At 38.3% G+C, this 27,337-nt stretch overlaps 1 protein-coding gene across 1 annotated transcript in view; it reads right to left on the reverse strand.

The window, feature by feature from the left end:
* Positions 1-6,539: 6,539 nt before the first annotated feature.
* LOC135472253 (stAR-related lipid transfer protein 5-like) overlaps positions 6,540-27,337 on the reverse strand; it is a 62,110-nt gene continuing 41,312 nt past the window's right edge. Inside the window, exons 3-6 of the mRNA XM_064751666.1 lie at positions 19,537-19,672; positions 9,599-9,713; positions 8,864-8,957; positions 6,540-8,454 (exon numbers count right to left, since the gene is read on the reverse strand). Of these exons, the coding sequence (XP_064607736.1) occupies positions 8,289-8,454; positions 8,864-8,957; positions 9,599-9,713; positions 19,537-19,672 (511 nt within the window). The 3' untranslated portion in view covers positions 6,540-8,288. The remainder of the gene's footprint in view (positions 8,455-8,863; positions 8,958-9,598; positions 9,714-19,536; positions 19,673-27,337) is intronic.

The following is a 27,337-nucleotide window of genomic DNA, read 5'->3' on the forward strand; positions in this document are numbered from 1 at the left end:
TGACAGGTGCTAACTAGTGCCACACTGGTAATCGGTGCCGAGTTCGTACAAATCCATGTATACAATGGACGTATAGCCATAAATGCCACTACAAACACCTATTAATATAAATGAATTGACCAGCAGCATCAAAAATAAAATACCGGTATGGCTATTAAGCCGCCTGAACTATGAAATCTTCAGAAAAATATGAGGAGCCAATACTTTTGCCAACATAAAATTAGTTTCTATTTAATAACACGTCACAGCAAAATATATATGGCACGATCATTATTTCAGTCTTTCTTCTTTTATACACTCATCAGATCTCGTCCGCATCTGTTGACAATGAGAAGTAACGTTCCTTGTTGACATTTCTCACGATGTCTCGGGCTACTCCACGAGATACTGTCATCTCGATGAGTCTTGCGGAGCACACGAGCGTGAACACCATTGTCCTGACACCGACTGACATATCGAGAGTGCTTATATACGTCGGCTTGGCGACAACTACGCAATCATTCATGTGAATCGAAGCTTAACGGATGTACCGGTTAAATAGTTATCCTCAGCTTTATTAGAATTTGGTCGGTCGGTATTTAATTGGAAAAATGGATACGTAGCCTAAACATTAAAAGGTAATTGTGTCTTTTGGCTTTTTTGGTCTTCTCCATAGAACATGGAACTAAACAGAGAAATTAGACATCTCAAGGTGTTTACGCACAAGTTTTAAGGTTATACATATTTCACTAATACCACGATTTTTGTTTTTATGGATGGAGGGTGAGCGCTATAACTTTTAATTCCGCAAAAGAGAATGTATGTATGTATATATGCTTTGGGTCTTGTGTCGTATTCTCAACAATTTTTCAGTCATGTCACGATGAGGGGTCATTAGGTGTGGAGTACGGACAATTTTCCTCCCGCACACATTCCCCCCTAGACATTTTCTCCCCAGACATTTTCCCCTCTGGATATTTCCCCTCCCGGACATTTTCCCCTCCGGACATTTTCCCCTCCCTATATGATCAGTAGGAAATATAAATATGATCTTCTAAGTGAGGTCTTTGGTAATGAATAGCTCAGGGGGTCCAACTAAGCAATTTTTTTGACATATTCACAAAATTCTAGAAGATCTTCGAGAAGATCAGGGGGGTCAAAACAGTCTTTTGTAATCTTTATATATTCACAAAATTCAAATAGTTGTCTTCATATGGTGAAGATGTTATGTTGATAATCAAAGTGGAACATCCCATAATAATGCTGGGTGTCATCACATGAAAGGAAGATACGCACGTGTATGGTATATAAAATCATTCAATGAAACTGTATAGTGAAGAAAAAAGTGAAACAGTATTCCGATAAAAGTTTAATGAATAGACCTGGCAGACGGACAGTGGAGGAAACACTAAAAGCAGTGGGCAATTGCATCAGACTGTAACACATGAACTATGTACTATAATGTATTTCACTGAGAAACAATACTTGTTCTCAGTCTGTTGTGCCAAATAATAAAAGCTTTCTGTTTATTTTGTCAACTGTCCTTTTCCAATATTTCACCTAGTTTGTATCGACTGATTGTATTACAAAGTCTTGATTTAATTGAATTGAACGCCACATGGAAAAAACTGCTACAAGTCTCCAGTTTGTAAATGTTTTAATGATTAAGATCTGCTCTTGACTATGGATAATGGAGGACCGACCATAGAAGATTCTATTCATACATTGGGAGGGGAAATTGTCCGGGAGGGGAAAATGTCCAGAGGGGAAAATATCTGGGGGGAAAAGGTCCTATATTCCATTAGGTGTATGTACATATACTATGTCTTCTTGTGGCAGGCCATGCCTCTGAAGTATTATGCCGAAAACACCAGACACGACACCCCACCCAGTCACATTATACTGACACCCTGGGCCACCTCTCAGTGCTGAGCGCCAAGGGAAGCAGCAACAGTGGCCACGGAAAGATCCTTAGTTTGCTATCCCTTTTCTTAACACAGGTAGTTAAAAAAACAACAACCAAGAATCAATGTGTATCAACCATGTGCATACAGAATATGAGTGGACAGGCAGCCTGAATTCTCAGCACACGATACTTGGGGATGGCCTTTACTAATACAGGGGAAATAACCACGTACCAATTCAACATGAAGATATCTTTTAATAGTTCATTCCCTTCAACTGGCAACACGTAATTTGGCCGTGCAACACATTCAGCCCAAAGTGGGTGGCCGTGGTTGCAGGCGCGAAACGAATTTTGTAAGAAGAAATAACCCTCCAGTAAAAACAAATATTTATACCTTGTAACTCAGATTTGTTGAGCCATTTAATGCTACCAACAGGCTTAAGCACATCATTCTCTCCATTAGGCTGCATGAGTTTGTTGGGTATTCAAGCTTACTTTAGGACAATGAACGTGATACATTCAGCTGTGTGCATTTAGCAATATTTATCAAGGTGGGAGGGGGCATGGCAAATCGCAATTTATCACACACACACAAACAAAAAAAAGCCAAAAAAAAGAAAGAACACCATTCCTTCGAACAACTGGTGCAAACAAAAAAGCGATTGTTCTATACATGGCGCGATCCTCAGCGCAGGGATTAGGTAGATCAGAGGGAATTGGATTCGAAAGTGCGACATAATTGCTCACGGACTTTTGTCTGAAGCCAGGTAACTCATAAGAGCCTACCACTAAACATTGCTCCAAGTAAGAAATAGGACGAATGAAGCTAAATTTTCACTTCATTTCAATCGTATTCCAACGATCCTGGCTATTATATACCTACAACTTCTGCGATAACCGTGGCCTCAATCTCCGCCCGATCAGAGGGTTATTTATTTATTTGACCGATCGAATCCGATTTTATCCGATCGAAAATAATGTACACGTCATTGGTGCAAATGATAATTTTTAACATTATGAATTTTGACACCCGGTTTCTCTGAATGTTGCATATACACATTTAATACTATGTGTGACAGCTCACTATGTGTTGTATAGCCTCACGTGTCATTCTGGCGACTGTGACCAGCGCCGTGCGCCAAAAGGAATGATAACACGGCCTAAAGGAATCTTCCTTTTCCTTGGGTTATCTCTGGTTATCTCCATATATGAATCTAACTGCCTCTATTGAAATGAAATATAACTGACTACGCGGAGCGAAACATTAGGCAAATAAACCAAACACAGTTGTCTGATATTGACCAGTCTAAAGCCTTGTCGTACCAGATTCTGTCTAATGACGTGACAATCTGCAGCTTGGGAGGATGTACGTAAATTCATGACAGCTTGGGGTTTTACCCAGAATTCTACAATTTTTTAGTAATATGACGACAAGGAGTCATTAGATGTGTGTACATATACTGTGCCTTCTTACGGGAGGGCGTGTCCATGCCGCCAAAGTGCTAGAAATTAGACGAAGCAGTCCAAAACTTGAACATAACCTGTAACTCTTCGTGGTGAAGCTACATACCGGTATATTATATTTAGTCCCGCCAAGTTCCATTTCAATGCGACGAAGAAAGAAATAAATGTCGAGGAAACTGATTTGTGACGGGCGGACAGAAACGCGTACCCACAATCCCTTCCTGTATCGGTAGAGGGCTAATAATAATTTACCACTTTCTATCTTTTAAAGACCCCATACATCAGTATACATGCAGAGAAAATTACACTGACCTCATCATCACATGCGAAGTAAGATCGATTCCTTGAGCCATTGTAATGAAATATCTTGTATTTTATTGGGAAAATAAATCAGAGGGTGTATATATAATATTTTATGCATATATTATGCTTAATGGTGCATTACATGTCTTAGGAAAGCTTACAGCAATTTTTTAAATTAATGAGTGTGCGTGAATAATTACTATTGTGGCCACTGGAAGAACATCAACTGAAAAATCATGAGGATCAGGGGGAATAATCCAACTTGGCTAAGGGGAGATAATTCACATTGCCAGGTAAAATCATTGTACAAACGTCCCACTGCTTTAATATTATTTTACATCAACATTCAGGTTTTGCTTTCAGAATCAAACTTTCAAACTCTTTTGCACAGGTCATACGTGTACATTTTACTATCATTAACATCAGCTCTGCACAGGTGAATCTGAAAATTTCCATGTTTGTTACTTTTTCTCCAAAATTATTATGGCTAAGAACTCATCATCTTTAGTGAAATTCCCACAGGGGACTTGTTTTAAATGTGGAGAAAATTTAAATAAATTAACAAGCTATTTATCTTCTTCAACCTTTAGCTTCAAGGATGAATTTCATAAAAGATTTCTCATATATCAGATTGCTTCATGGCGTTATAACCCAAATGTCATGTAAAAAAGCATTACAACTGATTTTAAGAACTTCTGAGTGGCAGGAGACATCCTTGAGATTTTAAAATAAACACAAACATTGAAACACATCAGAGTTTTTTTGGTCATACATGGTTTTATTGATCACTTATACCAGATAATAGTTTGAATGCACAAGAGTGCGGTAATTCTTTTAAGTTTTGGGACATATACATTACACATGTAAATGCAGCCGGAATACAGTTTCTGTTTTCTCACATAGCAGAACAACATGTACATATCTTTACTTTTCCAAAAGAACAGACAAAGAGAAATGTAATTCTTTTGCCTCTTCTCTGTCCCAAAAAATTAGAAGAATTACAGTAGATTTTGAGTCACAAGTGACTATATCTATATGACACCAATAATTACTAAACAAAACATACATATATCATGTGCTGATTAACTGAAGGTGACCAAGTCAACTAAACAAATACGAGAGGTGACTATAGTGTGTATAATACATTTAGCAATTGGATAAAATTTTTAAATAACCTTGCAACTTACTTCCTAAAGTCATAATCAATGACAAAACTTTATGTATGTATGTACGAATCAATCCTTCGGCCCAAGCGGCTCTGAAGCTCACTATGAAGGCTTCTGATTTCAAAGGAAGGACAATTTCTCTGTTGTCCGTCCTCATCATTTAGAGTCACATTTTGTAATTTTGTAATTTATTCAGGCAGATGCCACAGCTGACTTTAACCAAGCACACTAAACACACTCTTTGTGTGACTGTTCATGAAAATGTTTCTCCTATCATGGAGTCTCTTCTAGATCACACCATCCTAAAACATCACTCTCTTGAACACATATCATTGGCATATGCAACATGTGGTTGCTTTTCTTTGGTCGTCTCTCAAAGCCTTGGTAAAGTTTCTTTTGGATGTCAGTATATTTCACACGTTTGCAATGCGTTTATGCAAGCATACTCTGAGGGCATTATTCTGTATGGACCGGTAAAATTGCACTTTTTGTGCAGCCCTGAAATTGGCCAATCCAACCAATGTGGTTTTGAGGTGTAAATTGCACTGAAAGTTGCTCTTTCATATGCGAAAAGATTGAGGAAATAAGGTCACGTAAGGTAGATGTTCATATATCGTACCCGACTCGCTGTGATATTTATTTCAAATGGGATATGGCAAATGATGGTTAACCTCTATGGTGATATATCTAATCTGGCCAATCTCAGTATAAAATGATGATTTCCATCAGTTATGTTAAATCCAAACTGATCGGTGTCACCAAAAAATGAAGATTTCTTTCAGCTGTGATAAATCCATAATAGGATTGTGTCAGAGGCTTAGATTATCCCTGAGAGAGATTGCAAAAAGTAGTTATATGAAACCAGAACCTATTCCAAGAAATTTGCAGCAGTAGACAAAATTCAATGCTTACGCGCTTACATATTCCAATCTGGGCTACAAATTGGTGTTACAAACTGCACTATGGGAACAGAGACAAACGTTAAGCCTTGATCATGGCAAATCTGAGACCCATTCCATGGAGCCATACTGTGCTCGGCGAAGTTGGATGACACAAGGATCTATGATTTGTCTCCAAATAAATCGTATTCACAAACACCTCCACACCTTCATTTAATTTGAAAATGTTTTATCCCCACACGTTCCTCATACACATTGTAAGAGAAGTGAATTACTGGTAAATAATTGTTAAAGGCTTGAATTCACATTGAATACACAAAATACATCTATTTACCTTAAGCATGGTAACATTACTTACAAGAATTGTTTCCAGCATGGATCATGGCTTATTCTATCCAAAAACTTTTCTTTTTTCCCTCAGGATTTGATCACATTTTAACAGCATTACAGATTCAGTAAATCTTGTCCAGTAAAATATGACACTACTTCCACTTTAAAGAAAAATGTAACAAATGGCATTAATCAATAGGGAAGAACGTTATACTGGAGAAACAGTGTTGACCATGAATTTCTCCACACCAATTTTGAAACCTCAGTGCTCAACAAAGTGTGACACCTTAGTGCTCAACAAAGTGTGAAACCTTAGTGCTCAACAAAGTGTGAAACCTTAGTGCTCAACAAAGTGTGAAACCTTAGTGCTCCACAATACACGTGAAACTTCAGTGCTCCACAATGTGAAACTTATGTACCCACAATACATGTGAAACATTAGCACTCCAGAATATATTTGAAACTTATTTTGATAATCAATAATACATGCTCCACAACGTCTGAGAAATAGTGGTTCTTCACAATGTACGAAATTTGAAACCTAATTTTGTGCCATTCCCTCTTGAGTTACCAAATCTAGTATTCTCTAATCACACTCACGAAGGGAAATTCTTGTGATGGAGGACAGACAAATATAATCACCATGGTTAGTAAGTAACATGATGTTATTTGTCACTCAAGATAAAATTATCATCCAAGACATTTCAAAAGTATTCCACTAGCCAACACTAAAGAACAGAACTGACCATTGGTGCAATAGATAGCTTCCACATAATATATCAAATATTACCACATACTAAATCCTGGTTTGAATTCATAAACACTGTTTGACAGGAGTACAATATATAAATTACACACGAACTTTTACAAAGAGTATATAAATATAAAACATGTGGATACTTGAAAAACAAAGAATGCTAAAAGAAAGAAAATACCAGTAAAAGTCAAACTTACTTCACAAATATATCTTTTATACACAAAAGTCTTGAACAAAACAAAAAAAGCCCAAAACAACCAATGACTTAAAACTTGGCACAAAATAAAAGTCATAGCACTACTTATGAGTTTTTCTTCCCTTCAGCTCCATAAATACAAAATATGCCTCATCTGCATGGATATATCCAAACCTCTCCATATTATAATTCACATGAAGTGTACACCAAATTTGGAATCTTATGTCAGATTTAACGGAAGCTAAGAAAGTAGTCCCTATCAGAATGTAAGGGACTAACTTAAGGAAGATTTTGGCACAAATTGTACATTTCTGAAACTTTTTTTTTTGTGTGTGTGAATGTGTCCTTTTTCCATATCTACAGATACAAATAGATAAAATATATGTACCCAAGTTTTTTACACTTTTTGCTTGAAATTATGTGCTTATGTAAATTTGGTTACTCATCTTTATTAAGGCTTTTTGGAAAGATTGAATGACAAAGTTTTAGTAAACTTACATCTGAGATTTAGATAGATTTCTACATCTTAATCCCAGCTCACATCAAATCTTAAGCCGCGGTGCACAAGTAAACTAATTAATGCCTGATTAAACATGTTACAGTATAGCATCAGTAGTCTCCCTTGGTCCTTCAAAATCTGTATTTTAGACATCTGTTCGAATTAAGAACCAAATTTGTGGCGCCAGCATCAGGAGCAACTGAAGCTAATACCCGATAATGATAGATATTTATCTGTGGAATAATGAGACAACTGTAGGTAGGCTTAATATTTATTGGTGCCATCAATTGGCTCTAATCAAATCCGTGGGTTAATCAAAATCATTCCATTCACGTGGCCATGTACTTAAATGAACAAAAACACACCTCTGAAACCAAGGACTTTGCTAATGTACCTTTTTCTCAGACAAGACATATTTGTCCAAAAAATTTCACGTTCTAAGACAATATTTGTTCACCACTTTTGTCTAGATATTCAAGTGGTCCCATAAATTAAAACTTTACAAGTTATTAATGAAATGTTTGGAAACAGTGGGATAAAAACGAGATGTTCAGCAGACGCTTTTCTTACAAGAATCACCTAAAACCAAGAACCGATTCAAAGATGACCTTGACAATGTGAATGTCATGCCAAGACAAGTCTGTTTACTTCCATACATGAATGACAAGTTTCTGGACAACAAATTAGCCGACAATATCAACAATAATGTTCCATAATCATCCATTTTTTCAAGACAATCTCAAATTTTTCATTTTGTACACAAAGAGACTGATTCTTTGGAGCAGCAGATTAATCGTGTGGAGCTGTCAGCTTCCCATCTTCCTTCAAACAATTCCGCAGATTCTCGAAAAACTCAACTTGTGAGCCTGGCATGGCTGATTCGACAATACTGCGAGGTAACATTCCACTTAAATCTGGCTGGAGAAAGTTCACCATCCTTGTCTTGTTTGGCTCTCTGTAAACAACAAAAAAGTTACCATGCATCAGTCATTGGTACACAATCTGACTTTATTTCATCATTTGTTTCACTTAGACCTGTCAGATGTCTAAGAAGAGGGGCTTAGATGATCTTACATGAAGTCTATGGGACGTCACCTGCCTTCTGTCAGGGTAACGTACACACTGAGCATGCCTTACTGTGAAAATATGTGTCATATATTAAATTTGATAGTTCTTTGCCAAAGGCTGGTGGTTTTACTCTAGGCCCTCATGGTTCCCCCTCACATAAGAAAATTGTTTTTATGCAATTAAAAATTTTTTTAAGCATGGTGTTCAGTCCTGATCAAAATAATAATTAAATACATGACTGATCTGAACAACACCAATGAATAAATGTAACTACAAAGCAAATCCCACCAGCTTACCCAGGTATCCTCATGCATGTCAAACAGGAAGGGTAATTCCAGCCTCGGACGTATTTGCTGTCAACAGCGCCTTTTGGGTGCTCAATGCTGACGGCTAGTAGAGAAAACAAAGTATGCTGAGTTCAATCATAAAAATACCATTCCTAATATCTCATATTTAGGCAATTATTTCAAAGCTATTTTCTTTGGGGGAATTTCATTTTCTTGATCATTTTTCAGTAGAAAGCCAAGGTGTTTACAGGACTAATTTTTGTATGCACCTCTTTGTACATTATTCTGTCATTTGTCCTGTCTTCAATGATACACGTAATCTGACAGCTTTCCAGCTAGGGATCTGAACCAGCAATCTCGGGATTTCTAGTCTGTGCTTCTATCTCTACGCTAAAGGGAAAATCCCTCCAACCGCGAGGCAGATAACTCTTACACCACACTGTGTTATAATAACAGCTGTCATGGACCAATGACAACCCCTGCACTCCCTGTTTTCAAAGGATGCACATTCGGAAAAATATAGGATGCCTCTGCATCGGTTAGGTAACGGCCATAGGTATATGATAAATTTATTTATATTTTAATACCATTCTTCCACATTGAAAAAAGATTTATTCTCCCTGTAAAATAATAATTCATATTGGTGTGACCTTGGATGCTTAAAGAAGAACTGAAATTACTGTTGAAAACTTTATAATGAATTTTATAGGTGTAGCTACATTAATGACCAGTAAATGTCCTTACCATTTGTGGAGATAAAGTCATCATTTTTCACGGTCTTAACGACATCGATGAAATCTCTGGAGGAAATCACACCCATTAGAGCACTGCTCGTCACCACGCGGATTATCCTCATGTCCTGTAACAACAAGCAAAATTAATTTATTTGATTGGTGTTTTTATGCAACACTCAGGAATACTTCACGTAAACAACTGCAGCCAGCATTATGATGGGAGGAGACTGGGCAGAATCCTTGGGAAACCCACAACCATCTGCAGGCTGCTGACAGATCTTTCCACATGTTATATTCCCTACTTTTTCCCAGAAGGTGCATCAATGAACATATACTGTATTCCGATCTCTCCAAAAAATGAGAGACAACAGACTATGAGAGTCCAACATATGATGATGTAAAGGTAACCTATTCTGAATAAGTTCAAACTGAATACACAAAGCAGCTTTGGAGAAAAAGCTGGAAATAGAAAAAGGGGTGTGAAATAGAAGATAAACAAAAAGGGAAAACAATGGTCCAGGCAGATTTTGTGATACCTGAGAAAAAGTAAGTCATGCCAGCTAGTACATAATGCCAGCTAGTACATAATGCCAGCTAGTACATAATGCAGCGAGTACATAATGCCAGCTAGTACATAATGCAGCTAGTACATAATGCCAGCTAGTACATAATGCCAGCTAGTACATAATGCAGCTAGTACATAATGCCAGCTAGTACATAATGCCAGCTAGTACATAATGCCAGCTAGTACATAATGCAGCGAGTACATAATGCCAGCTAGTACATAATGCAGCTAGTACATAATGCCAGCTAGTACATAATGCCAGCTAGTACATAATGCAGCGAGTACATAATGCCAGCTAGTACATAATGCCAGCTAGTACATAATGCAGCTAGTACATAATGCCAGCTAGTACATAATGCCAGCTAGTACATAATGCCAGCTAGTACATAATGCAGGGAGTACATAATGCCAGCTAGTACATAATGCAGCTAGTACATAATGCCAGCTAGTACATAATGCAGCTAGTACATAATGCCAGCTAGTACATAATGCCACCAGTTTCAGCTTCTCTGCACTGCAGCTCTGGACAGACACGTCATTCTTTATTTGTTTGTTTCACTCATAACTACGGCCTACACATACTTCAAGATACACGCGTGCCATATAACTGAAGTAAACCGTGGTAAACCTATTTGACATAATGGACAAATATGGCCTTATTATGAGGGCGAATTTTACCCTTCTTAAAAAAGTACTGGTACTGTAAGTGGCAAAAATTTTATTCATGATGAAAGCACACGTTGCCTGAATTTTGGGAGTTCCTTTGATCTCAGAAAGATGTTTTGAGGTTTGTTTAAAATTAGGGAAATATGACTTTTTTGCAAGTTTCAGCACCAAATGTGGCCAATTTTTAGAACACATGCACCATTTATTTACTTGATTGGTGTTTTATGCAAATATTTCACTTATACAATGGCAGCTGCCAGTATTATGGTGGGAGGAAACCGAGCAGACCTGGGGAAAACCCAAGAAGATCTGCAGGTTGCTGACAGACCTTCTCGCCCAGGCAAGAGAGGAAGTCAGCATGAGCTGGACTTGAACTCACAGCAACTGCATTGGTGGGAGGCTCCTAAGTCATTGCACTGTGCTGGCGTGCTAACCACCTTGGCCAAAGGCCCCCATATACAATACGTACCCATGGCATCAAGCAATATGTTAACACAGCATACGGCTTCCTCCCCGGCCATACGTGGGAAGGTATGCCATCAACCTGCAGATGGTCGTGGGTTTCTCCTGGGCTCTACCCTGTTTCCTCCCGCCATACTGCTGGCCACCGTCATAAAAGTGAAATATTCTTTTATTTACTAATAAAATAAGTAAAGCACTAATCAAATATGTAAATGTATATTGCCAATACATTGAAAGTGTTAATTAAGGATAATCAGTGAGCCCACTGAGGATTGCTTTGCTAGAAATGGGTTGGACATCAATACAAGATTGCCTTTGCTAATGTGCCTGGGTTAAACCACCCACTTGTGGCATGTTGCTGACCTACTCTCCCACGCTTATTATGTACAGACCCTGGGATCACAAAGCAAACTTAAACCTAAGTCAAAATTTCAATCATTAAACTTTGTATTTTTCCGTTCCCTTATTTTGCCTGAAATTTGTTTTACAATAACTTACCCCAAATTTATGTTGTCAAGCAATATTTAGACCTTGTTCAGTGAGAAATAAAAATATTAAAGTGACATGAAATCACTTTGTGATCCCGGGGCTAGATATTCACATCATACTGCTGGACCGCCAGTGATCTTCCAAGAAACGTCATCAACTGTTTGATATCCCCAATTAAGGTCCCACAAAGAGTGACAGCAAGGGAATACGCCAATTTGTCCTAGAGATTAAGATTTTCTTCCCCTCTGCACTTTTCTACCTGGAAAACCACACTGAGATTCATATCTTGATGTGGTTCTTCCAATCAAGGCCCCCTACAATGGAGCCTCACTAAGTCCCCACCTGTGCAACTGTACATAATAATGTCTTTACCCCTAACTCACATAGACAACAGCCACTTTACAGGAGTGCATGGTTATACAGAGAAAAAAGGGCAATTAGAGACAACAGCCACTTTACAGGAGTGCACGATTATACAAAGAAGAAAGGGCAATTAGAGATCAAAGGGGAAAGGTAAACAAACACACAGAGTGTGTACATGACATTAAACTTGGTAATGAATGTCCCTGAGCTCTACATACAAATGTGACTTTTCTGAATTATCTCAAATAATTATCTTTCAGTTGGATTATGGTAATGGATAACTGTCTAAATAAAATTCCCACAGATAAACAAATGATTCGTGGTCTACAGGCTGAGAAGAGGAGATCATTTGCACATTGGACCTATTATTTAGGGCATTTTAAAAACACATGAGGATCCGAAAATATGAAAACTATATGACTGCTAAATAATTAAGACAGAGTGTTAATCTTTTTATTGGCACATTGCTAAATTGTAAAGTTTTCAGCAAACATCATGACAATCTTTTACAAAAATATAAATAATTTGTTTAAAATTTCTCTCAACTAAATTATTAAGTACACTATGGTTGTTTGGCCGACATGTACCTCCAATTAGCATCATAATGACAGGTAATATAGAGTAACAGTTTTCTGACATTCAACCTTCACCCTGGGGTACTATATAATACCTGAAAACAGGTTCATGTAACTGCAAAATTTGGGCATTCGCCAAAAAGAAGAAAAGAAATTCTGAAGTGGTAAAACGGGCATTCTCTTGGCTTGATGTTACTTACAAAATGTCTGATATGCTATTTTCACACCTTTTCAATATTGTTACATCAGACAAGGGGGGATGGGTGGGGGAAAGGAGGTGGGGGGGGTGGCTAGACTTTGTGGAGATCTGGAGAAAAAATTTATCACGTGAATAAACAGCACTTTAACGCAGGTTCAGACAAATCAAAACTTTGATTTTAATCTGCGCTACTCCTGACGAAATTCAGTCCTTTTTCGACTTTTTAATGTTGTTTAGTTTTCATGCACTCTGGCAGAATCGTTCATCGTCTGTGTGCGCCTGTGTTTCTCTTGTGGTACACAGCGTAAGTATACTTTGCACTGGTGGCAAGTAGTGAGTTATGCACTTTTGTGCATGACTTATTGTGTACTTCACGATGTAATCCTACATGGTGATGCTGATATTGTTTTCGTAAATGTTATAAATGAGAACCGATCTTCAGCTATCATAGAAGACGGCACGACTAAATTAAATATCAAATATAGGATCTATAGTAAAAATGAAATTCGCTGACTGCCGTCTTCATTGATTGGAACATACTGCTTTAATATTTCTCCCTCCCAATAAAAGATAAATTTATGGGACAAGGAATTAAACATTTACTAATTTAATTTACAAACGGACAATTTCCATGTTATATGGAGGTGACAACAACATGTGATCAAGAGATGAAGTCATTTTCCATGCTATAAAAAGTAGTATATAATAATAGCAAGCGAAGTATCCAAATAATGAATTTTATTTCTATTTGCCATACGCAGCAACTTCAAAACTGACGCTAGGCGATACATGATTCAATATTTCAGTTTTATTTAAACAATTTTTAAGATTGATAAAGAATCTACGATTAGACATATGTATACAGAAACAATGTTTGTTAAAGAACGATTGAATATAAGATTTGAGAGCAAAGTTAAAACAAGTTCAATGTACAAGAATTTAATGAAATTAACAAGATTAAAAGTTGTTACTTTTACCTGCACATAAAGTGCAAACAGTCAAGCAATTATTTAGAAGACAAATAAATAAACGATACATAATATATGATAGACTATTTACACAGGGTGGTTAACACTGTTTGTAATACCCATACAGTTGTATAACATGAAATGAAATGTCAAGGACTTAATACCAAACATCAGGAAACAATTACCGTATTTCACCTAGTCTAGTATTTCTCAAATGACACACTTGACTGTGACGGATCCATTTGACTTACAATGCCTCGTACATGTAAGAGTTTTTTGTGCAGTTTGATCAATTTCATCAGACAAACCCAAATGTTGGCATCAAAAGTATTATTTCAAGATCTGTAGGTGTTTCTGAAAGTGTATTTTTACATACCAAACTCTCAGTGAAATATTCTATTTTTTTTAGTCATCCAGAGAGATAAATTTCAAATTTCAGTCAGATATTTAATTTAGTAAATCAGCACACTGCTGTTCAGTCTGTACATAAGCCTATGAGTCTACCTGTAACGTCAGCCCAACAGTCTACCTGTGAGGTCAGCCTAACAATCTACCTGTAAGGTCAGCTTATGAGTCTACCTGTAAGGTCAGCCTAACAGTCTACCTGTAAGGTCAGCCTATGAGTCTACCTGTAAGGTCAGCCTAACAGTCTACCTGTAAGGTCAGCCTATGAGTCTACCTGTAAGGTCAGCCTAACAGTCTACCTGTAAGGTCAGCCTAACAGTCTACCTGTAAGGTCAGCCTAACAGTCTACCTGTAAGGTCAGCCTATGAGTCTACCTGTAAGGTCAGCCTAACAGTCTACCTGTAAGGTCAGCCTATGAGTCTATCTGTAAGGTCAGCCTAACAGTCTACCTGTAAGGTCAGCCTATGAGTCTACCTGTAAGGTCAGCCTATGAGTCTACCTGTAAGGTCAGCCTTACAGTCAACTTGTACGATCTCCAAAGTTTGTATGTGAGGTGACGTAATGCTCAATTGGTGCTTTTTCTCCTTATCTAAGATTACATCATTTTCTTGTCTCAAATCCGTCAAGCATTAATACTTTGTATTTGTTTTTAGTTACACATCAAAGCTAATGCTCCGTTTAACCAGTCTCCAACATTTAGCTCCTGACTTTCAAAAAAAAAAAAAAAAAACACAAGAAAAAAGAAAGATCGAAACAAAGACATGTATGGAAAGTGAAGAAACAAGCGTTATGGTGGGATTTGCCTGTAGCAATTACGCTAATGTAATTTGAGAGTAAGTTTACAGACAATTGATGAACATTAATCTGTGACCTGAAGCTAGCTGCACGTGCAGCCCAGACAGTGAGGGTCCCCATGAGGGGGTGTCAGGAAGGAGGCCACACAAATTAACACTATAATACACAAAGGGTCCTGAGCTGTGTTCACAGTCTACTGTTTCCATGCCTGGAGAGCATTTAAAATGATATGAATAAATAAAATCTTGTCAACATATTATCCCATTGCTTCCTCTCTGGTATTCATGACTGTGCATCTACAGCCACTTTCCTACATAGGTTTCATCAGCAGATCTTGTGAGAAACGAAACAGAGAAAGAACAAATTGAAACTGTTCTGGAAGTGGAATGTGTTTTGATAAGATAACTGTCTTAAGATGCACCCACTCAACAGCAATATGCTAAAAGGCCTGATGTTTCATTTCTCCAATACCTGAGCTAATGTCTTTATTATAAAAGCTATAGGTGAATACCGTTAATGGATATGACACATGAGTTCTGGGTTCAAACCCAGCCTGAGACAACAGCCAGATTTGTAGATTAATTCCCTCTCTCAATGCCTGAGGGGCATTGGTGACAATAAGCAGTGGATGATGCTCATGTGATCGTGAACAGTCTTACGACAATTGAAGAACACTTAATATCACTTCTGGGGAACGTATGTCAGTAAGAACTTAACAAAGATCAATGGTTTACTCCCGGGCACTCTGGTTTCCTTCATCCATAAAACACTAAACTGCCATCATATAAGTGAAACATTCTTGGAGTGTTGTATGGACTTACTTATTTATTTTATTTGATTGGGGTTTTATGCCGTACCAGTACTCAAGAATATTTCACTTATGCAGCATTTGGGTGGGAGAAACCGAGCAGAGCCCAAGGTGGGGGGGTGGGGGAAACCCATGACCACATCTGCCTGCAAACCTTCTGGAGAGGATCCAGGAGTGTTGTATGGAGTTAAGCCACAATTAAATAAATAAAATAAATGCTGTCATAAACAAACTGAGCTGGTTTTTCCATCAGAGCTATCGGGTTTCTTGATCAAACATAGCAGGTGGTTCACATCAACCAGGTAGCTCCTCCAAAGCTGCAAAATGGTAGTTTCTCTTCAAAACCATTCAAAGTAGTAAATATGTATCAAACATTCATGAACATGAACTAGAATTTCTTAGAAGGGGTCTTGATCACAGATTTATTTATTTATTTCATTGGAGTTTCACATCATCTTAAACACACAGAAATAAGTTGTCACCTAAAAATGACCTGGTGCCACTCTTAACATCAGTACACTTTCCTTCAAAATGATTCTGAGAGCATAATGGTAAGATTCTTCAGTAACTTGAGCTGTATCTACATGACAAAAACGTTCTGCAAAACTAATCAGATTTTATCACCCCAAATGTTTTCTCCTTGATATAAACTTCAGGTTTGTTAATCAACACATCCAGTAATTTGTGACATCAGATAAATGTAGTAAACTTACACAGTGTGATAATCTGATCGATAAAACAGTAAAACTACTGTCTCATGTTTGCTCTATCTAGATCTAATGCTACATGTCATTTGCATAGTGACCTGAAACACCAACCTTTGACATGGCATGCTATGCATTACACAAAATCTGGATATCAAGCTGACAGGAGAAGTCCCATTGCTGGTTGATGATTTTCATACAATGTTGAGATGACAAATCAATTGAGCATAGATTTAGTCAATGACTTTTACCAAATGTCTTTGGTTGATATTTTATGCCTCAATGTTATAAAACTTTTTTACACATCACTTTCAACATAAGGAGTTACATATTATTCCTGTGCAGTGATGATTTCTAGTTTATGATGTAGCGAGTTTGGTTAGAAACATTTCTGGTTGTGACATAGATCTGACCTCCTCTAAAGAAAAGTAAACAGTTGATAAACAATGTGAACTGCAATGAATACAGCACACAGTACAAACTATTCTGTCACTTGATCTGTGTAACTCTTGGCATAGGTACCTAAGATTTATTTATCAGGCAGAGTTTACATCACCACACTGCATTTCTATTGAAATGTTTACATCATGAAGTATATACTAAAGCTTATGGTAGCTCTTAGAAACTCTTCCAGGCATGTTCCTATATGATAGCCAACAAACTAATCCAGGAATGCTGTAATCATGTGATCATGCTGTAAGTCTCATGTTAAGCTGCTTTATCACCTGGCTATGAATCGCCGATCATGAGCAGACAGATTACCTGTTACCGTACTGAGACCCTAGGTGGTACATCAGAATAACTGCCTGATCAAAATGGACCCAATGCGGTATTTATGGCACAATGGGAGGTTCTCAGGTGTAAATCTTTTGTAAACCCACTGAGGTAGATCTCAGTCTCCAAAGGGATAATCATTTCTTCACAATCACGTTGTAAATGTCAGTCTGAGTGTAAAATCGTCCTCTGTATGAGGTCATAGGGGTTGCACTGTTTAACACACGATTTTGTGAATATGAACATTTACTGTCAATCATTATATCAACTCCCTCCCCCCCCCCCCCACCTAAAATGTATCTACCAGATGTGCAGCTTAACAAAATACTAAAAATACTATTCAGTTGGGTCCAAAAAAGACATATGCTGATTTTGTTCAACTAAAACTAAATTAGCAAGAAAAAAACCCCCAAAAACCTTGTTGTTTCTTACTGAAAAAATATCACTGTATGTGTCAGTTCAGTTTAAATCATAGTCCAGATCAACTTTTGATAAATTCATGTCATAACTAGTTTGGAAGGCATAAGCAATCTTTTTTCCATGAGCACAGTTCACATTTCCACCACCATCCGGCTCAGGTTTGCCAAACATGGGTGATAAACATCAAAGAACCTGTTCAGTTCCACTTCCACCTATGTAATTTCTCCCCTTTTTTTCCAGTTCCCTTAAGGTTTGTCTGATGTCAGTCAGTACAGAGTATTGAGCAGTCACTGGAGACTTAACCCTTGTGCTCCGGTTATGTAATAACACATTCCTGTGCTATTTGAGGGAGGAGCTGTTGGAGTGCATTAACTGACAGGGTACAAACTAGATAGGGGACTGAGGTTATATGGCACAGCTGTTAAGTCTAATTGTACTACCTTAAACTACATAATAATAGACATTCCACACATACATATTCCACACAGGCAGCAAAATGATTTGTTTTGTGTCTTCTCTTTCTGGGGGGAGGCCTCTCCCCTGGGGAATTCACACTCAGAACCCTGTTAGGAATTATTATGCTTATGATATTAACATTCATGTTCATTAAATACTGGATTCCCTGCCCTTTTTCCTCTCACCATAATGCTGGCCGATGTTGTAAAAGTGAAATACTCTTAAGTATGGTGTAAAACACCACACAAATAAGTAAATAAATAAATAAATGAATACATGTTGGACTTAAATCTCTGACATAGGCCCATGCTGCCTATACCTGCAGTAAAACCTCAGAACCTGTATACCATGAACATTATTCTGAGCTGGAAACACCTGGAATCAGAACAATGGTCGTACAGGATACATCAAACGCTTTGGTTTGATTTATTTGTGTGCAAATTATCATGTGTAATAACATATAACAGTACACACAAATTTGTCAACTTTCAAATTGGGGGTTAAAAATGGCTAAAAAGTACAGTTTTCTTAAGGCCCAAGTGGTCACTCCAAAAATGAAGTAGCATGCAGCGGAGACACCAACGATGATCCCTGTTTAGAAAGAACTCTGTGTGGGACAGATCGAAGGGTCTGGCCAAACAGGGGATGGGGTGAGGGGAACAGACCGAATGGCGGCAGGTGTAGGGGCGCAAAGGGGGCTCTATGCTGGCCCGAAGAAGTGATGCAGTATCTGTAAATCAGGCACCGGGCACTTCTGGGGCGTTCATAAAGTTCTAAGCAAGATCAACGATGACGTAATTTCTAAAAAATCTGACCATTGACAGAAAATATGCATAATATAGAGGGGTAATTGACAGGTATAAAAATACCTCCAAAATGAAATACAAAAATGCTGGGGCATAATCTTTGTTTTATAGTTCCTTTTCATGTATCCTTAATTTGAATTAAAAGCTGAAAGGAATCATGGTCATTAATTTTGGATGAAAACTCATGGTGATGGCCATTAATGTTGAATAAAAACTCAAACAAATCATCGTCATTAATGTTGAATAAAAACTCAAACAAATCATCGTCATTAATGTTGAATAAAAACTCAACAAATCATCGTCATTAATGCTGAATAAAAACTTAAATGAATCATCGTCATTAATGTTGAATAAAAACTAAAAAACAATCATGGCCATTAATTTGGAATGAAAAGTGAAAGGAATCCTTATCCTCAACTTAAGCTGAAATCCTATCCCATCATGCACCACCAACCTCTTTAATTTGTAAGCAGATGTACAAACAGGTACTCACATCACCCAATTCTTCAATAGCCTCAATGTTCTTTACATTTTTGTCCCACTTCATCCTCTTCGAGTCACCTGGTTTAGGATCCACATATTCAAACACCGTCTCCGGGGGAGCATTTACGATACCCTCCACTTTATACCTGAATTTGAGAGAAGTTTTATTTTTTTTGGCACAGATTCAAAAGCATTGGTATTAGGTACAAGTATATATGAATTTATGTAAGGCATATATTATGACACATAATGACATATAATGGCACATAATGACACACTGTACACAGCTGTCATAATTAACATCTATCATGTAAACATTCTCTGCTTCCTTTATAGCCCCTGGCCAACTTTTACTTCAGAAAAATTATATCCACTTTAAACCATAATTTAATTATTCCTAATTCATTAGACCAGTAGGCTGTGCTGGAGTAATACTAGCCCATGGGTGTCACGTGTACATGGGTGAAAACACAGTCCACTGGTGTCACACTAACCCACTGGTGTCACATGGGTGAAAACACAGCCCACTGGTGTCACACTAACCCACTGGTGTCACATGGGTGAAAACACAGCCCACTGGTGTCACACTAACCCACTGGTGTCACATGGGTGAAAACACAGCCCACTGGTGTCACATGGGTGAAAACACAGTCCACTGGTGTCACACTAACCCACTGGTCTCACATGGGTGAAAACACAGCCCACTGGTGTCACACTAACCCACTGGTGTCACATGGGTGAAAACACAGCCCACTGGTGTCACACTAGTCCACTGGTGTCACATGGGTGAAAACACAGCCCACTGGTGTCACACTAGTCCACTGGTCTCACATGGGTGAAAACACAGCCCACTGCTGTCACACTAGCCCACTGGTCTCACATGGGTGAAAACACAGCCCACTGGTGTTACACTAACCCACTGGTCTCACATGGGTGAAAACACAGCCCACTGGTGTCACACTAACCCACTGGTGTCACATGGGTGAAAACACAGCCCACTGGTGTTACACGAGTGAAAACACAGCCTACTGGTGTTACACTATTGCACTGATGTCACACTAACCCACCGGTGTCACATGGGTGAAAACACTGGCCCACTGCTGTTACACTAACACAATGATGTCACGCGAGCCCATTAGCATCACATGGGTGAAAACACTGCCCACTGGTGTTACATTAAACACACTGATGTCAAACTGTCACATTGGTGAAAACACTGCCCACTGGTGTCACACTAGTCCACTGGTGAAATACAAGTTCACTACTGTCAACTTGACACTACTGACAGCCCACTGGTGTCACATAAGTCTATTGGTGTCACACTGGCCCAATAATGTCACAGGGGCCCACTGGTGACACACAAACCCATTGATGACACACAAGCCTGTTGGTGTCACACAAGCCGATATGCCTTAAGTGTTCCAGTCCAGTTCAGGCTGGCTTTGTGTCAAATGACACATGAGACCTTTAAAATCCATTAATCTACTGATGCGACATTAGCACATGTACGTGTGTCATACTGGTACGTGTGTGTGACATTAGTACATGTATGTGTGTCATACTGGTATCTGTGTGTGACATTAGCACATGTACATGTTTCATACTGGTACGTGTGTGACATTAGCAGATGTATGTGTGTCATACTGGTACATGTGTGTGACATTAGTACATGTACGTGTGTCATACTGGTATCTGTGTGTGACATTAGCACATGTACATGAGTCATACAGGTACATGTGTGTGACATACTGGTACATGTGTGTGACATTAGCACATGTATGTGTGTCATACTGGTACATGTGTGTGACATTAGTACATGTACATGTTTCATACTGGTACATGTGTGTGACATTAGCACATGTATGTGTGTCATACTGGTACATGTGTGACATTAGCACATGTACGTGTGCATACTGGTATGTGTGTGACATTAGCACATGGACGTGTGTCATACTGGTCCATGTATGACATTAGCGCATGTACGTGTGTCATACTGGTCCATGTATGACATTAGTGCATGTACGTGTGTCATACTGGTATGTGTGTGTGACATTAGCACATGTACGTGTGTCATACTGGTACGTGTGTGACATTGGCACATGTACGTGTGTCATACTGGTATGTGTGTGACATTAGCACATGTACGTGTGTCATACTGGCACATGTACGTGTGTCATACTGGTACATGTGTGTGACATTAGCACATGTACGTGTGTCATACTGGCACATGTACGTGTGTCATACTGGTACATGTGTGTGACATTAGCACATGTATGTGTGTCATACTGGCACATGTGTGACATTAGCACATGTACGTGTGCATACTGGTATGTGTGTGACATTAGCACATGTATGTGTGTCATACTGGTCCATGTGTGACATTAGCACATGTACGTGTGTCATACTGGTACGTGTGTGACATTAACACATGTACGTGTGTCTTACTGGTATGTGTGTGACATTAGCACATGTACATGTGTCATACTGGTACGTGTGTGTGACATTAGCACATGTACGTGTTTCACACTGGTACATGTGTGTGACATTAGCACATGTACATGTGTCATACTGGTCCATGTGTGACATTAGCACATGTACGTGTGCATACTGGTCCATGTGTGACATTAGCACATGTGCGTGTGTCATACTGGTACGTGTGTGACATTAACACATGTACGTGTGTCTTACTGGTATGTGCGTGACATTAGCACGTGTACATGTGTCATACTGGTCCATGTGTGACATTAGCACATGTACGTGTGCATACTGGTACGTGTGTAACATTAGCACATGTACGTGTGTCTTACTGGTATGTGTATGACATTAGCACATGTACGTGTGTGTCAAACTGGCACATGTACCTGTGTCACACTGGTACATGTGTGTGACACTAGCATATGAATGTCCCACTTGCCAGTTGGTACTGGTAAGAATATGTGCATTACAAGGAAATATCATATGGCAGACCAGGTGGCAGATGAGTAACACCAAGCACAGGTGTCACAACAGCACATATACCGTATATGTCAAAGATGCACATTAGTGTCAGATTTACCTGCCAGATCCTCCACACTTTTAAATTACCATAAATGACCTAAAATTTTGCCCACAAAAGTGCATTTTTACAGTCAAATAAATACCACCAAGTATTATTTTTGGTGCCAAAACTTACAACTTCCCAGTAAAATATCATCCCATGTTCCAAGCAAACTTACAACTTCCCAGTAAAATATCATCCCATGTTCCAAGCAAACCTCAGAAAAACCTATTTAAAATCAACAGAACTCTCAGAAACAGGACAAATGGGCAAGTTAGTCAACGATGAAATTTATGGTCATTTAGGGCACTTCGAATGAATGCACTGACGACAATAATGCATTGACGACTGTTTATAAAAGGCAAATATTCAGTTCTGGTCGCCACTTTCTAATGTCTTCTTGAAATACCCGAGGTCTAAAATTCTGCTTCGTATTTGGAATTAAAACAATACCATTTATGACAGCTTGAATGCCCTATAGCTGTTCATGTAAACCAAACGGTAATTAATTCTCTTAATCATGGTAGTAAAAAAGCTGTACAACTCCATGGCCTGGATGCTCAAAAGTCTAATAACCAGTATTGTGATATTATATATTCACCAATTTAATGAAAGGTAGTAGAGACCAATTGAAACAGTAGCAGATTTAGGTTATATATAATATACTGTTACACAATTATTTGTGGCCCAAGTTCAAACCGAAGACTAATTGGCTTAAAGTTAAATTTGGTATTAAGCCATTACGGTATTTGAACAACCAGACCTAGGCATGTTTGATAAGGAGACAGCCAGCCAGTTCTTCACAGTCACTGATTAGTTTATCCATAAGCAAAACCCGGAAGTACCTGCAGAGTGGGGGTGAGGAGGGTAGGGGTGCATGGGTGCCTCTTCGCGGCACACATTGCTCGGGGCACACATTGCTAGGGGCGCTCTAAAGGTCAAGTTCTGCGCACACACCTCTTACAACAGCTACAATAAAGGTTTGTGGGTGTCATTAATGACTTGAGGGCTCCTAGACCACAAACCACTACCGCATTCACCATCCCAACAGTACAACAGACTCCTCTAGCCTTAATCAGAGCGAATGTTATCTTTACAAACACAGAACAGGGGAGAAGAATTCGAGAGACTTTGTTATAAATTGGTCCTTTCTCGTATAAAGTATAATCTGGTAATTTATATCTCAGACCTAACCCGTTAAACACACAGAGAGCAAGTCTAGACTTTAGGAGAGAGAAAAAAAATGAGGCAGAAAAAATTCCCTGTAACCAGGGGGCATGGGGGCATGTCTTGACTTATATCACAGCAAATGCTGCTATGACTGACGTATGCAGAGACTGCTGTGGTTACACAGTTAATGGGGAAGTTTTCACAGTTGTGTAGGTATACCACAAGTGTAGGTTTTACTCATAAAAAAGGTACATGTGAATCAGTTTACACACCAAACATCTGTAAACTGACAATAGTGAACACCTTAAAAAAAAGACATAATTTTTGGCATGTAGGGAAGGGCATGAATTTAATTACCCCTAGTAATCCGGTTTCCTCCACTCACAAAATCTAGCTGCCACCCTGTGACTGCAAATTTCTGCAGTGTTAAACATCAAAAATAACTAAATTAATAAAAAAAACCCAATTATTTATTTATTTCATTAGTCTTCACGCGGTATTCAAAAAATATTTCACTTATGTGATGAGAGAGAGAGAGACAGCATTATTCTGGAGTGTAAACCTGGCAGAGCATGGGGAGAAACACATGACCATCTCAAGTTTGCTGCAAGATCTTGCCACGAAATAAATAAATAAATAAATCTTCTCTGCACAATATGTCTTTTAATCACATAAACTACTAACTGATTCCCACACCCTAAGTGCCTGTATGCTAAAATATACACACTGTTTACGCATTTATTGATTGATCAGATTAGTGCTCGGTATAAACCCCCAACCTCTGGATAGTTACTCATGAACTTTTCCACATGTGATATACAGACAAGTGGTCTTCAATGAACATTAGACAGGACAAAGACAGGGGTAAACAGTAAGAGTGGCTGTTAATCCACAAGATGTCTGTTTAAAGCCGGCACTAAACTCCACCTTGTGTGTCCAAGCAATTGAGTTTCACAGTAACGAAAATGTCATACTGCACGTATCCATTGTAAGGCAATTTTTGTTGACATCAATTTACTGATCACACCTCTCCCATGTCGCAGAGGTACAAACGACACTTTCTTTCTCTTAGGAACATCTTCAGTTCACAAATGTTCAGATCCTTCATATTCTCCATCGTTTGTTTACTCTAAATAACTTTTGTGCAAAACTTCTTTCAGACACCCAAACATAGTAAATGTAATCAACATTACAGTGGCTCACCATTTCTGAGAGGTCACATGATACAGTACAACTTCCTTTTTTCACCTTTAGTCATGATATAAGAGTATAATTTTGAAACCCTGGAAAGGAGAGATAATACACTCTTAACCACTTGGCCATACTAAATAATAAATGCAACAGGCCCATGGTCACAATGTACTTGCACCTAATCACATGTAGCCTACTGTTCGTGACCTACATATAAGTAACCCATACAGGTCACAACCATGACAGCCACAAGTAAATCAAGATTATCTAATCTTCAAATAAGACACAGTTTTGTCAGAAAATAAAACAGCTTAATGCTATTGGATCACCGCTGCATTTTCAAAATTAAATATGCCGAATAATTTAATCAGTTCCACTGTCGGGCAAAGCCTTAAAGTGCCTTGGGACACAGTTTTTGTTAAGATAAAATCTGTTATAAATGGTGAAATTTATAACACTGCTATAATAATTGATACTTGCATTTACATAGGAATGCTCTTTCTAATCATCTACATTAATCAAATTAAGAAACCATGCTTAAATCAACATACATTTCTTTCAATGACAATAAAAGAAGAGGCAAAACTCATGACTGAATTCTTAAATTTACATGATTTCCTTTTTCATAGCTTAAAGCTCTGAAACATGAGATGAAAGCAAATGTAGTATCAGACTAGGTGTTAATGTATTGCTCCTTTTCACCTTGTCAGGAATTAAAGATACCACTAAAAAAATTATTTAATTAATAATTAACTTTGCAGACTGAAAACTAATTAATTTATACCTATACCTTGATCATGCAATACATATAAATCCTCTGTGGATGCTGGTAGCACACCTTTCGCATATCTAGCAAACCTAATAACAACTTCATATCCTGACTCCTACAAAACATAGTACTTGATAAAATAAGATAAAATCCTATTAAAGCAGTTTAATCTATGAAATAATTGTTGGATAAAGTTGGAACTGTTATGAGCATTGATGTAAAAGGTTCATACAGAAGAAAAGTATGAAGGATGTGTAAAATACCTGTTTACATGTAGCTGAGATCAACAGTTAAATCAAACATTAAATCTGTTTTCATTACTACATTATAATAGATATTCTACTGTTCACATTTTAGAACATGAGTTATGTTTGCTCACAAACCTGTAGCAATGGTTTTCACAATGTGCTCCTAATACACATTTTTGCCAAATTTGTTGGCAACCTATTTTCCACCAGTAAGTGTACAATGTCCCTTATACCCTAATATCTCAACCTTTCCACATATCAAAGAACAAATTTCAGTGCAATTTATGCCAGAAATTTGATTGAAACTGCATGACCCTGTTTAAATATTTCACTTATACGACTGGTAGTTTATGCCATACTTAAGAATATTTCACATTATACGATGGTGGCTGGCATTATGGTTTGAGCATACTGAGCAGAAGCCTGGGGGAAGCCAATCACCATCCACCAGATACTGGCAGACCTTCCCACGTACATCCAGGGATGAAGCCAGCATGAGCTGGACTTGAACTCACAGCCACCAGATTGATCAGAGGCTCCTGGGTCATTGCACCGTACCATGTTTAAATATGGTCCTGGTTTCATTTGAATGTAAACCTACATAGTAAATATGAAATCTTTATCTAAAGAGCTCCAACATCTACTGCAATCATGTTATGTATACATATGAACAAACAGACAGATGAACACAGCAGTGACTCTCTTGGCATCATATCCCAATGACGTAAGAACTTTTGTTCCTGCACTTTGTCACTTTTGCAGGCAGTTTTACTGATACTGGCCTATAAGTAATGAAGAGCAATATCCTCAAATTATATATGCGGCACCTGACGAGTCATCTGTGGATCCCGTTGGTGGCCAAGTGGTTAGAGCGTCCGCCTTGAAATCGGAAGAACAAGGCATTAAACCCGGGCGGGATCATAGCAAAGACTTTCAAAAATGATACTTGCTGCTGCCTCACTTGGCACTCAGCATTGAGAGGACAGAGCAAGGAAACATGACTGGTTGGCCCACGTGTCAGTATAATGTGACTGGGTGGGTGGGGTGTCATGTCTGGTGTCTTCGGCATGGTACTTCAGTGGCAGCATGGACTCGCCCTGCCACAAGAAGACACGTTATATGTACACACACCTAATGATTCCTCGTCAACTGAAAACTTGTTCAGTTCGACGTTAAACCCCAAGCATACAGACATACATATGAGTCATCTGTGGCGTTTAACATTAAAAAATTAAGCCTGCATTTTGGTCAATCCGATCAGAACCCAGTAATTACAACTAAGACAAAAACGTGTATTAACTGACTTTTCATTAGCAACAGTTATAATCTATACAAGTATATGAACTAATACAATATCACACTGCTACAGCTCTTCGTCATGAACTTACTTTTTCAC

Source organism: Liolophura sinensis, chromosome 8 (genome assembly GCF_032854445.1).
Source record: "Liolophura sinensis isolate JHLJ2023 chromosome 8, CUHK_Ljap_v2, whole genome shotgun sequence".
In the NCBI taxonomy this organism is placed as follows: domain Eukaryota; kingdom Metazoa; phylum Mollusca; class Polyplacophora; order Chitonida; family Chitonidae; genus Liolophura; species Liolophura sinensis.